The sequence below is a fragment of the Centroberyx affinis genome, unplaced genomic scaffold (genome assembly GCF_046629955.1).
Source record: "Centroberyx affinis isolate AG114_WGS23_722 - 3 ecotype Tasmania unplaced genomic scaffold, CSIRO-AGI_Caff_v1 ptg005691l_1, whole genome shotgun sequence".
Lineage (NCBI taxonomy): Eukaryota > Metazoa > Chordata > Actinopteri > Beryciformes > Berycidae > Centroberyx > Centroberyx affinis.
In genome coordinates, this window is record NW_027282869.1 from 28,858 (window position 1) to 42,500 (window position 13,643).

Below are 13,643 nucleotides of genomic sequence, written 5' to 3' on the forward strand. Positions count from 1 at the left end.
CCTGCACCTCATACACTGAGTTTCCCTCGGTAAGGAAAAATGAGAAAGGAAGGGAAGGAAGGAAGAAGGTTGTAAAGCGTCTCTGTCTTCTCACTTCCTGTTGTGCCAGCCTGCAGCAGGAAGTCAGAGAGAGACGGAGAGACGGGCGGACAGCGAGCTGGTGTCTGTCAGTACGGAAGCCCGTTGAGGACATTATATTCATTTTTAAGAGTTAATTTCTGTTTTCTGGAGATATGGAGTTATTTCTGTCATTGTCTCCACATAACACATTTCATTTTGCAGAGATGATAGCCGCCAGGACTGAGCAGACGGAGAGAAGAGAAACTCCAACTGCATCAACAGGAAACCTAAGCCCCGCCCACACTGTTTGATTGACAGGTGATCTGTGGGAAGTGCAGTGCAGAAACACCACAGGGACACTGGAGACTGGATAAAAAGCAAAACACCACTTCCTACATAACATAATCATCATCAGTGGTAACCATGGCGTTTTTCCATATGTTGCCATGGAAACGTGCGTTCCTCTCTCTTGCCACCGTCTCTCTTTGCACACCATCTCTCTCTTTCTCCGTCTCCTCTTCTTTACTCTCTATTATTAAGCTTCCTCAACATATCTTTGTTTAGAGTCTAACAGTCAATTTTACTTATATGAATATTATTAAGACTAATTAGATTGGCTCCGCCCCCTCCCATCACTAAATGCCCCAGCTATTTTCCTCCATCCTTCCCTCTCCCTCTATCCTCAGTGTTACAGATCTACAGACCCCCCCCCCCTCCTTCATTCATCCTCTTCTCTCTCTCCTTCTCTTCTCAATCCTAAACTCCTCCCCCCCTTTTTTTTTCTCCGTCCATCTGCATCTTTTCATCCTGTTAGGGGAGCAGACGGGGTCAAAGGTCGTCAAACACAGATCACAGCAGAGGCACACAGGAATGCTGGCATGCACACACACACACACACACACACACACACACGTCCAGAAAGTGTCCAACAGCTACAGAAACACTTGAACGCCTCACAGGACTGAACAGTCTCCTGCTGAATCGACAAGAATCCAAATCCAACCAGAGCTGCACTGTTCAGTGGAGAGGCGTCACTCCTGGAACTAAATCTCTTTTCTTAACCAAAATTAGCCAAAAGTGGCTGTAATGCTATTTATTCTATTTATTATATATATATATGTATAATATAAGAATAATATCAGTTCATATCAGCAATATAACAAGCATGTGGCTTTGATTTTGAAATATGATGTAGGAAGAATCAACACATCTCACTTGCCTTCATTTCACAAAAATCCATTCAGTTTTATTTACATGAACGACAAGTTTCTACTCCTAACAGACGGTTCAGTGTGTAAGAAAATGATTGATCTGTCAGTCCAGCTGAACTCTGCCGTGTCGACTGAACCTCAGGACGCTTTTTGCTTCTTTTTTTTTTACTCTTTAATCTTATTTGTGGATGAAATTGGTCTTAAATTTTCTGTGATCTGGCATTAAGAAGGTCTTTAATAGTTTAAAATTTAACTCACAGAAACCTGGAGTCACTGTTGATGGTTTGCACTTTTGTTTTTTCCCTCAGAAATAAATAAAGGTTTGTTTCAGTCATAATTGTCTTCATCCAGATTTTACTACTCAGGGGGATCAGCTGCTGTCAACAGTTGGTTCATCTATGATGAAGTTCTCCATCGATACAAAGTCTCTTCTGGAAGTTTCTAAAAGCTCATGCTGCACAGAGAGAGGAGAATCTCATCTCCATCAGAAACCATCCTTTAGTATAGTATAGACAGTATAGAGAGACCTAAGCCAGGACATTCACATGAGTGTCGGCAACAATGCAACAGGGACTGCAGAAGATCCCATTTTTAAATAATTACAACCCAGAAACAGGAGAAATTACAAATAATCTTAGTCTGCAGCAATAAAGTGGCTCCTCCTTTCATTATAACGGAGGGATCTATATCTCTTATATACCCATCGTTCCCACTGACAAATGTTTTTTTACAATAACTGGACAAATATGAATGGTTAGCTGATGACCGATGTCTGACAAACAATTGAAGTGAATTAGAAAAGTCTTAAATAAACGAAAATGATGTGAAAGCATGTTCATAAAACCGTTTGAACAGGTGGTGAAACATGAGTGGAAAATGTGGCATGGCCCAAAACATTTTACCTTGAAATTGATTGAAATTGAAACGTCTGTCTCACTCATTTTTTTTCCCACCAGCATTCCTCAAAGACTCTATTCTGCCTCTGATTGGCTAGTACTCGTTGTCATCAGGGTCAGAGCCAATCAGAGGCAGAGTAGAGCGGGTCTTCGCAGCCTGTGTGTAGGGGGGAAGGGGGGGGAGGGGTGAAGGGACCGGGGTTGTGGACGGATCCTGCAACAGGACAAACTATCGAAAACATCTGCTTGACAACAAGGAAGCAAGCCCAAATAAGCAACTACACTTTATAAACAAGCCAAAAAAACCGCAACCCACGACTACCAATATCTGTAAGTGACTTTACAGAAAAACAAGCCCAAAGTCGCTTATAATAAGCGGACTTGGCAACTGTGCTTCCTTAATGTGAGGTATTTCCTGTTGAAACAGGATGTTGGGGCGGGACATAGCACAGGGAGGGATCATTCAAAAATCTAAACCAATAGGAGATCAGTTAGGGAGAGAGAGGGAGTTCTATTGGCTGCGAGGGGCAGAGGGGCGGGACTCAAAAATCTGTTCTGTTTTATAAGTTGGAATTTTTATGTCGCCTCCTGGTACACGATGATGTCACCACTAAAGATGTTCTGTTTTCCAGGAAGTAAAGTAATCAGAAAATATTTTTTTGTCATTATTTTATTTATTTATAAATTGTCAATGACACACAAGGTGTATGATAGTGAGAATGAGCTGTAAAGTAAAAAAAAATATATATTTCAGTGTGATTTTAACTGTCATCCTGTAGGACCCAGCAGGAATGACCCTGCGACCCATTTTTGGTCCCCGAGCCACAGTTTTATTGTGGACTCCCTGCTGGTTTCACTTCCACCACGAAGAAGAAGAAGAAGAAGAAGAAGAAGAAGAAGAAGAAGAAAAAAATATGTCGACTCTGCAATTTATTGGCCCGTGTTCCCATGATTCATAGCATTCCTTTCAGTTCCCATGATTCATAGCATTCCTCAGGGCAGGGAGGAACCCCGGCTGCAGGACGCTGCACGGGTGTGTGTGTGTGTGTGTGTGTGTGTGTGTGTGTGTGTGTGTGTACATGACTGTGTGTATTCATATACGTACGTGTGCATGTGTGTGTGTGTGTGTGTATATATATGTATAAATGTGTATGTGCATCCATGAATATGTATATACATGTTTGTGTGTGGTTGCACATGCGTGGGTGTGGGGCATTCATTCGTGTGTGTGTGTGTGTGTGTGTGTGTGTGTGTGCAGGGGTGTGGTGCAGTCAACCCCCCCCCCCCCCCCCATTATAACAGCCACAATTTCTTCTGAACAGAAACTAACTCAAACTAACAGGAAAACTGATCCCAGCTCAGTTCCCCTGTCCTGGTTTGCAGCCAGCAAGTATGACTCGATAGATTTGTGCGCACGCACACACACACACACACACACACACACACACACACACACACACACACACACAGAGCGCCTGAGCACTGCAGATAGGAGATAACCAAGTGAACTGTAACTCTCACACTCTCTATTCAAACAGAACAGACTGAAACAGACTCTGCATGTTCACAGGTTTCCACATGAGATACAAGGGAGGGGGGGGGGGAGGGGCGGGGGATGGGGGATGGGGGGGGGGGGGGGCAGCCAGACAGCCAACAACACAACCAGTCAGTCAGTCAGTCAGTCAGTCAGGAAAAGCCAGGCCAAAGAACACAATGTGTGTCGTAGCAATAGTAACATGTGAGAGAGTATGTGTGTGTAGTAACCAAACACTGGGTGTGTGTGTGTGTGTGTGTGTGTGTGTGTGTGTGTGTGTGTGTGTGTGTGTGTGTGTGCTGACCCAGTTCCCAGTAGAGTGTGTGTGACTCTGCTGTCAGACTGATAGAGGCTCCACAGGTCGCAACACGCAGCGCAACACACACTGTTAACACTGACACTGCTGAGGGGGGGGAGGGGTGTGTGTGTGTGTGTGTGTGTGTGTGTGTGTGTGTGTGTGTGTGTGTGTGTGTGTTAGCCAGGGCTCCTGACTAGAGATGTAACAAAAGTCTGCGACATGAAATTTCACGACACAAAACCTGCTGATGGATAGCTGCGGTCTAAATCTGTCTCAGAACAGTCATGACAGGTGAGTTCCATGTTTTTATCTGCAGCTGAAGGATCACAAGCTCCTCTGGTCTGTGAAACCTGGGGAAGGACGGCTCAGTGTGGGAGAGAAGCCGCTCAGAACGGAGACCGGTCTCTCTCCAGCTGGACTCTGCTGTGTCGACTCAGACTGAACCTCAGCTCATGTGGATGAAGCTGCTCTTCGGTTTGATGTGAACTGCCATTAAAAAGGTCTTCAGAGGTCTTTAGAGTCTGCTGATGGTTTGCACTGACGTTTTGCTTTTCCCCGTTTCAGTCAGAATTTTCTTCATTCAGATTTTGTTCAAAATGTCACACACACACACACACACACACACTGTTCTCTAGTGGATATTTGTGTGTGTGTGTGTGCATAGGTGCAGCGCATTTCTAAGAGTGTGCATTCATGCATGTGTGTGTGTGTGTGTGTGTGTGTGTGTGTGCTCTTCTAATAGTGAGGGGGGGGAACAGTCAGCTCTTTAACTCGTGACAACATGCCAGCCTCAAGGCAGGAACCCCTGTGTGTGTGTGTGTGTGTGTGTGTGTGTGTGTGTGTGTGTGTGTGTGTGTGTGTGTGTGTGTGTGTGTGAAAAAATGAAACTCTCCTGCAGCAGAAGCTCAGGTTCGGTTTTTTCAAGTCATCAAAAGAAGTCATGCCAGGTCTTCTCTTCATGTATCAAATCAAGTCTCAAGCAATTAAAACTGTGACTCGAGTCCAAGTCATGTGACTCGAGTCCAAGTCATGTGACTCGAGTCCCCACCTCTGGCGATTACTTAATGCCCCTTTAAAGCACCAAGAAAGAAAGAAAAAAGAAAGAAAGAAAGAAAGAAAATATACTGAAAAAGCTGAGTCTGCATGAATCACAATTCATATTGCACTTGTAATATTGTAATATTCAGTAGGAGGAAAACAAACGCAATGCGAAGGTTTTCCTTTAGCCCACGCTCATCCCACACACCTGAACGCACCATGCAGGTTTAGTGCAAGCGGTCCAGAGGGAACTGAACCCTCAACCCTCACAACAAGCCTCATCTATCATTCATACACACAGAATTAATACACAGAGAGCTTTCTAAATATACACTATCAAACTCATTTACTCACATAAATATAGATTAGAATGAGTCTTTGGAGACAGCTGGCCGGCATATTTCCTATTTTTACGGAAACTGTGGCTCAATAACTTATCAGCTTTCAACCCTGTACGCATACAGAAATATTGATTGATTGATAAATGAGACACCTTGTTAATGCCTTGAGCTACACAGGGACCTCTTCCATCTGTACGACTTATAAATTAAACTTTTTGGATAATTTCTGCACCAAGAAGCTGCAGCTCTTCCTTTCTTTCACTTACTCACACTCACTTATCCTGAGTGTGTAAAGACAGATCAGAGGAGAGCAGCAACTAATCCATACTGTTGATGACAGCATGATTGACAGCTTACAGTCTGATCTGGGCTTGTGATACAACCATTAGTGGTTTATAGAGTAGTGTAGTCATGCTTTCTAGAATCAAGACACATTAAAGGAATAGTTCACCCAAAAATGAAAATCCTGTCATCATCTCCTCCCCCTCATGCCAAATGAAACACAGGTGAAATGTGTTAGTCCATATAACACACAGGGAGGCTGCAGCACAACTTGGTAGCAGCCTTCTCCAAAACAACTGAAGTCAATGGGGACCTGTTCTTTAGAGCTCCAAAACAAAAACAGCCAAACAATCACACTGTGAATAGAAAGACCTATACACCATTATTTGTTGCAGATCAATCAGCTGTAGTTCAGATTTGCACTAAATGATGGTGTAAATATACTGTAGGTCTTTGTGGAACTCTGAAGAACTGGTCCCCACTGACTTCAGTTGTTTTGGAGAAGGCTGCTATGGAGTTGTGCTGCAGCCTCCCTGTGTGTTATATGGACAAACTTCACCTGAGTTTCAACTGGCATGAGGGGGAGGAGATGACAGAATTTAGATTTTTGGGTGAACTATTCCTTTAAAACTAAATGTCAGTCAAAACATAAAGTTAAAGGATCAGGCTGGTGTTTTTTTATGCATTGCTTACTATCAACAAATCCTATGAAAATAACAAAATCAGCAATGATTTTGTTTTGCCAACAAGTCTCATCATGTATCCTGGTCCCAGTGCAGCCATGTCCCAGCAGCCATAGAACTCCATTGTATTAAAAACCAATTAAAACCCGTCACAGAGCCATGCTGCTGCTCTGCAGCATATTTCATCATCACCATGCACCGGGCCGGACCACTTTTTCCAACTTAATAAGCCGACTTTGCCATCTCAGGAAAGTAGTTCCGTAGCACAGAAAATAGTCCCCGGCGTAATGAAGAATTTGTTCCCATTTGAATTTGATTTGGTAATAACTACAACAGCCTGACTTTTCATGGTAACACTAGGGCTGGGCAATATATCGATATTATATCGATATCGTGATATGTGACTAGATATCGTCTTAGATTTTGGATATGGTAATATGGTGATATGGCATAAGTGTCTTTTCCTGGTTTTAAAGGCTGCATTACAGTAAAGTGATGTCATTTTCTGAACTTACCAGACTGTTCCAGCTGTTATTTGCCTTTACCCACTTAGTCATTATATCCACATTACTGATGATTATTTATCAAAAATCTCATTGTGTAAATATTTTGTGAAAGCACCAATAGTCATCCCTACAGTATTGTCGCAATATCGATATCGAGGTATTTGGTCAAAAATATCATGATATTTGCTGTATTTAAAGGTTTTTATCTTACAATTGGAGCCAGTGACTTCTGGGTTGACAGCTAAAAACAGTATGTGGGAAGTCAGAACGGGAGGAGAGCAAACGCATTGTTGATTTTGTTCTTTTCATAGGATTTGCTGACAATAAGAAATGCATTAAAAAAAACACCAGCCTTATCCTTTAAGTAGATTTCAGTGATGAAGAAAGTGAAGAAACATAGTGGAGGGATGGAGGGATGGAGGGATGGGGGGGGGGGGTTGCTGGTTCAAAACGCTCCTCACTCCCTTCACAGCTGCTGTCGATGTGCCTTTGAGCAGAGACCTGAACCCCCAGCTGCAGCAGGCTGGCTGTGCTGGAGGTGAATGAATGAGAAGCAGCTCTGTCAGCCTTCACCAGCAATAATGGAAGTAAAGTAAATCTATCATGTGAATCTCCAGTATGGTTTCAGCTTTGGCTACTTGAGCGTTCACAGTCTGAGAAGAAGTTCCAGCAGTGGATTTATTTCAGCTTGTGTGTAAAAAAGAACATAAACGCCCATGGCCAGTTTAATATTGAGCATTATATTCTACTAAAAATGTAATATTTCCATTTTTCCATAAGAAGTTAGGTTAGTTTTGATCGTGTTGTGGCTAGTGTCAACATGGCAGATTAAATACAGGCGTCACAATGCATTAAAAACTATATAATGAAGCTAGATTTGGAATAATTTATAAAGCTGCTTTGAGCCTATATGTAGACACAGAGCAGACTGACCATCACAATGTACTGAAAACTCTATATTTCTGTATTAGCCTACCAAAGTTAGATTTGTCAAAGCCCGGATCTGAGCTCAGAAGGTCACGTCCATTTAAATATCCGTCAGTTTAACATGTCCTTGTTTATCAGCAAACGCAGTGTGGAAAACTTCTCAACACCTTTTCCAAATCTTTAGGATCCTCTATTCAGTTCGGCATACATCTGATCCACCAAGCAGCACTTCTTTTCAATGACATTTCATTTTTTTTTTAAACGGATTCGCCTGTTATTCCCGCTGCCTCCCTCCACCACAACACACGGTGGAGGGCGGAAGCGAGCAGTGAGGGTCAAATCTAAAAGTTTACATTTTATTGAAATAAAATGCTGCTTGGTGAAATATCTATACACCGAATTTACCAGAAAACCGTAATGACTTGTACAAGATTTTATAACATATTCTACCAGCTTTGTATCTTTGCCGCTAAGCAAGGCAGCATCAAACTACCAGATTTCTGAATGGAGTTTGGCGTGACGGTAACTCCACACCAGAGAGAACGGCACGTACCGGGGCTGTATTGGTCCCTACACCTGATAAAGGTCGTTTTGCAGCATACAGCTGACTCACTGTGATCCAGCACACATTACATCTTCCATGTGCGTGTTTACATCACACAGCCGCTCTGTGCGCGCGCCCGGGCGGGCCTCCGGGGCCCCGGTGGGACCCGGTGACAATACCTGATGAAGGTGGTTTTCCCGGTGGAGTACTGGCCGACCAGCAGCACCATGGGCTTGCTCTGGAAGTCGGCCGCCTCCAGCGCCGGGGAGTGGAAGTCATGGAAGAGGTAATTCTCCTCCAGCGGCAGCAGCTTCCTGGTGTACAGGCTCTGCAGCCCCTCCGTCACCGTCTGGTACATCTCGCCCTCCTTGTTGCGTCCACCTTGCTCCTGCTTCACCCAGCTGAACATGGTGACCGAAGATGACCAAGTTCCCTCCAGAAACCAGAACGAAACGCGCTCGAGTCCAACTTCCTTATTTTACTTCCAGATTTTCCGGGTTTTCTGCGGCTTTTTGCGCAATAATCCCTCTGAGCGAGCCGAGCCGCGGACTGGAGGAGAGAGTGTGTGTATGTAGCCTATGTGTGTGTATGTGTATGTGTGTGTGTGTGTGTGTGTGTGTGTTTGGCACCTGGGAGTCTGTCGGGCTCTTTAACACACTGCCTGCTCTGTGTGTGAGGGGGAGGGAGTGTGTGTGTGGGAGAGAGACAGAGAGAGAGAGTGTGTGTATGTGTGTGCATTGGAGGTGTGTGTGTGTGTGTGTGTGTGTGCGTAATGCGTAATGCGCTCACACCACTGGTGCGCCTACCTGAGGGCAACGCCCTTCCTCCTGTGACGCAGCTTCAGACAGAGAGACAGACAGAGAGACAGAAAGAGAGACAGAAAGAGAGACAGAAAGAGAGACAGACAGAGAGACATAACTGGACTGAACCGAGTGAAAGAATAACAGAGGCAATGAATGAACAGATACAGACAGACAAATAAAAACAACAAAAATATACAAATACATACAGAGAGCAGATAGAACAGAGCGGATAGATAGATGGATGGATGGATTGATTGATTGATTGATTGATTGATTGATTGTCAGTCTGTATTCTTATCCAGCTGAACTTCAATAAACTAAATAAAGAAATGTTAAATAAAAGACATACAAGTTCAGTTCTGCATCAGATTAAATACCAGCTGAAAGGTTCCTTTAATACTTCATGATATTCAGTATTGATAATATATAACACTATGTGGAATCTCAGATATGTAGTAAGGAAAAAAAAAAAAAAAGGAATTTCAAAGAATTTCATTTAATCAAATTCAACTTTCTGAAATTCGAATTCAATTCCAATTCTGTTTCCTGAAGGTTTTTTTTTTCAAATTCCAATTCCAGTTCCTCAGTTGAACTGGAGTTGATGAGTTGATTGATGGATCCTGCAGCGCCCTCTGCTGGACAGAGCCTAGCAGTGCAGCTAGAACTTGTCAAACTGCTGCTGATTTAAAGGGGCAATAATTCAGGTTTTAACTGCCCCATATCACAAACAGACCATAATATATCCGCAGGAGGGCTGATACTGCTATTGATCAATACCAGTGATTCATCAATTAGCCTAGTGGGTCAGCTGCTGAGATTGCTGGCTTTCAAAACTCACTTTCTCACTCTGTTTTGTAAGAGAAACTATTTTGCAAGATGATTTTGGCGAGTCATGATTTATAGTAATTAAAAGAAAAGTTATTGGTCATCAAGCTATCTTGATATTATTATTTCGTCAATGAGAAATTAAGAAGCCCCACGGGGCTTTTATTCTGAAATGCCGCTTTCGACGGAAACGGAAGTGATGACCCGTTGTTTTGAAAAGAGGGAAATTTAAAAAGTCGACGCGTTAGCTCGGAGGTAAACACCAACAACTAGAACAAACAAAACTACCACAAACTGCACGAAAATGACTGCAAACTGAACCGTTCCGTCCCTGAATGTAACGTATGTTTATTAACGTTTTCCTAACAACTTCTGTCGAGTTATGATTCTGCTGAAGATCATTTTTTCAGCTTTTATTCCTTAGCTACAGCTGTTAACGTTAGCTAATGGGAATACGACGAACACTATTTATTACATTACTTTAAGTTCATATATTGTTGTTCATATTGTCTTATGATCTCTCTTATTACATGTTGCATATTTATATTTTTCATTTTCACGTTGCTCATATTTTATTTATGGTATATGTTCACCATCGTACATATTTTTCATTCATTTTCTTTGTCTCACTAGTATGTTCAAATGCAGTTATTGCGCACGCTTATCTTATATTTTCAAACATCACATTCATATATTGCTACTTAATACGTTCTAGTGTTTGTAACGGTCGGCTGCGTTATGTGTAATAAAACCCCACATTTGCTATATTGTCACTTACAGACTAATTTTTCTTTGATGGATTCTATTAATATTCACTTTATCCAATCTGGTTGTTATTTAACTTTAGCTTGCTGGCTAGCTGTCAGGACGCTGACGTCAGCATGTTAGCGTTAATGAGTTTCAGGGAACGGTTGCTTCCAATCAGATAATCTGGATATAAAACTTTAATTTGGCAGGTAACAACTAGTTAGCTAACTTAATGTCACTCCTAGTCCATTAATTAACCTCACTAATATAACTTTAGCTAAGATAACGTTGACTATATTCCATTATAACTACTTTATTTATATAGTACCTTTTGAAACCAAGGTTGCTTCACAATAAAAACTAAAATTAAAAACATAAGATCACATAGACAAAAACAGAAAACCAGACACAACTTTAAGACAAAATAACAGCTTCCAGGGCCACTGAAAGTAAGGGAATAAAGATAAGTCTTAAGATGTTTTCAAAAAATGATCAGCGAGTCAGTCTGATGTCAAGAGGAAGACTGTTCCACAGTTTCGGGGCGAGGACAGTGAATGCATCGTCCCCCTTCACTTTGGCCCTTAACCAGCAGCCTGTTGGTTAGAGCAGTAATTCGCAACCTTATTCATATCAAGGACCCCTAATTTAGTACACAACACAATAGGGCCACGGATCCCCATTAGATGAGATTTTGTGTGTGTGAGAATATTTTTATTGTCAGATATGATTTTGTCCAGAATTCCATGACTGTCTGTATTGTAGGTAGAGAGATAACAGTGAAGCTATGATCAAAACAGTCATTCTTCTACATTCTCTAATTGTGTTAACCTCTTGTAAATGAAATAATGCTGAAGTTTAACAATTCATTAGTTTGCTGGGGACCCCCTGGAACCCCCTCAAGGACCCCTGGTGGTCCTCGGACCCCATGTTGAGAACCACCAGGTTAGAGGACCTAATGTGTCTCACTGTGTTGCTGCAGTCAGGCGTCCTGCAGCTGCTGAGTCTAGAGAAGCTCTGGGGTTAATTCACTTCAACCTGAGTTAATTTCATTATTTTCTAACATAAAGTTAGACTACAGTTAATTCTGTAGCATACAAACACACACACACACACACACACACACACACTTATTCAATGGTAGGGAAACTCTGGGATACATCACTACCTTTAAATGAAGAATTAGAATACAGAAAACATTACTTAGCATTTAAATCAATAAATAAAATACATTAAGAAAATCAAACGCGTCAGGTTTTCCAGACTGTTTTTCTGCAGCTGTGGTTTGGAGGAAGATGATATCTGATATTTAATAACAGCACAATATCGGCCCGATACATTGGCAAACCAATAAATGGGTGTATCCATAATCCCAATAGTGGAACGTATGAAGTGCCAGTGTGTGAATGTCTTGCGTTTCTTTTGTGTATCGGTGTCAGTCCTGTGTAGTGCTGAATCTGTTTGGTGTCAGTGTATCTGACCTCCTGACCTCTTGACCTCTTGACCCCCACCGTCTCTCTCCATCACAGCAGGAATCTACATGCCGACATGGGGAAGACGCCCAGGTGGGCCGACAGCGGCAGCAGCGTCCCACAGGACCGTGAGTCTGGGTTTAATATTTAAAGTTTTTATTTTATTTTTCCAATGTGAGGGATGAAGGTACTTTGACAATGACATTAGATATCTGAGAAAAGAAAAAAAAGAAATAAAATACATTCATATTTGTATATATATCCATATTCATACACATACCAACTCCCCTCCCTTCCCAAAGATTGTGTATCCCAATGTCTTACCTGCCCCCCTGTCCCCTAGCCTGGTTCCGGCCCCCTATGAATCTCAGTCTTTAGCACTCTTCTAATTTGCATGGTGATTCATCGGGGTCTGGACGCAGCCTATTCACCGGCAGTTATTTCAGACAGATACTGTCCGAGACATCTGATTGGACGGTCGATGTAGGCGGTACAATGGCTGAACAATTAATCAAAATTTTATCAAAATCGCAATATGGCCTACTGCAATTTTCAAATCGCAGGAGGCGTAGGGCTGGGTGATATGGTTGAAATCAATATCATGATAATTATAAGGATTTTTCTCAATATCAATATATATCACGATATGGTTCATGTATGCAAAATCACGTTAAATAATCAAATTAATGTTCATCTCATTGAACCAAATGGTAATGTTAGGTGTGATGTCAAACAAAACAGAAATATTCAAATAATATTCCTACCATACCTCATTTTATAAGAGTTTTTAAGTAAAATTTGCTTGTCAACATCAATTCAGACAGCAGAAATGTATGTCGCAATATTAAAATATCTTCATATCATCACGATATGATTCCACTGAAAGACGATAAATGATAATATTGAATTATCGCCCAGCCCTAAGGAGGCCTAAGGAGGTGAAATGTGTCAAAATATCATTTTAAGTGAAATATTGTGGTGCTGCAGAGATGTCCTGGCCTACACATCATATTCTACAGACTTAAGAAAACATCTTTGTTTGGTACAGATCCCTGCACAAATCACACCATAATCATTTTAATACGTTTTTCAATGAAAATGAGAATAATCATGTAAAAATTATCATTCCCTCTAATATCGCAAATCATATCGCACTTGCAATATCAGTCAAAATAATCACAATTAGATATTTTTTCAAAATCCTTCAGCCCTAGACGGGACAAACCTACTTATGACGAACGTTACCGAGTGTTCAGGCAAAGCTATTGGATGACAGCGAGCTGGAAACAGGAACAATCAGCTGTTTAAAAGCTGGGAAGTGAACGGCGCCGTGACTGTTGTTCCTCTGAGCAGCACATCCATCAGTCTGCTTTGCTACTGTGATTGGTCAACACCAACCAATCGGTGGGGGTGAGAATTACTGAATCACTGAATCAGTCGTGAATAGGCAGCGTCCAAAACCTTATGAATCACCATGCA

The 13,643-nt window shown here is 41.9% G+C and overlaps 2 protein-coding genes across 2 annotated transcripts in view; one reads left to right on the forward strand and one right to left on the reverse strand.

Annotated features, from left to right (window-relative positions):
• The window catches only part of LOC139667660 (EH domain-containing protein 4-like), a 34,663-nt gene extending 25,667 nt beyond the window's left edge, over window positions 1-8,996 (reverse strand). Inside the window, exon 1 of the mRNA XM_071547145.1 lies at window positions 8,487-8,996. Within this exon, the coding sequence (XP_071403246.1) occupies window positions 8,487-8,729 (243 nt within the window). The 5' untranslated portion in view covers window positions 8,730-8,996. The remainder of the gene's footprint in view (window positions 1-8,486) is intronic.
• A 1,178-nt stretch (window positions 8,997-10,174) lies between these two features.
• g2e3 (G2/M-phase specific E3 ubiquitin protein ligase) overlaps window positions 10,175-13,643 on the forward strand; it is a gene marked incomplete at its 3' end in the record, with an annotated part of 14,069 nt that continues 10,600 nt past the window's right edge. Inside the window, exons 1-2 of the mRNA XM_071547146.1 lie at window positions 10,175-10,290; window positions 12,222-12,292. Coding sequence (XP_071403247.1) covers window positions 12,241-12,292 — 52 coding nt within the window. The remainder of the gene's footprint in view (window positions 10,291-12,221; window positions 12,293-13,643) is intronic.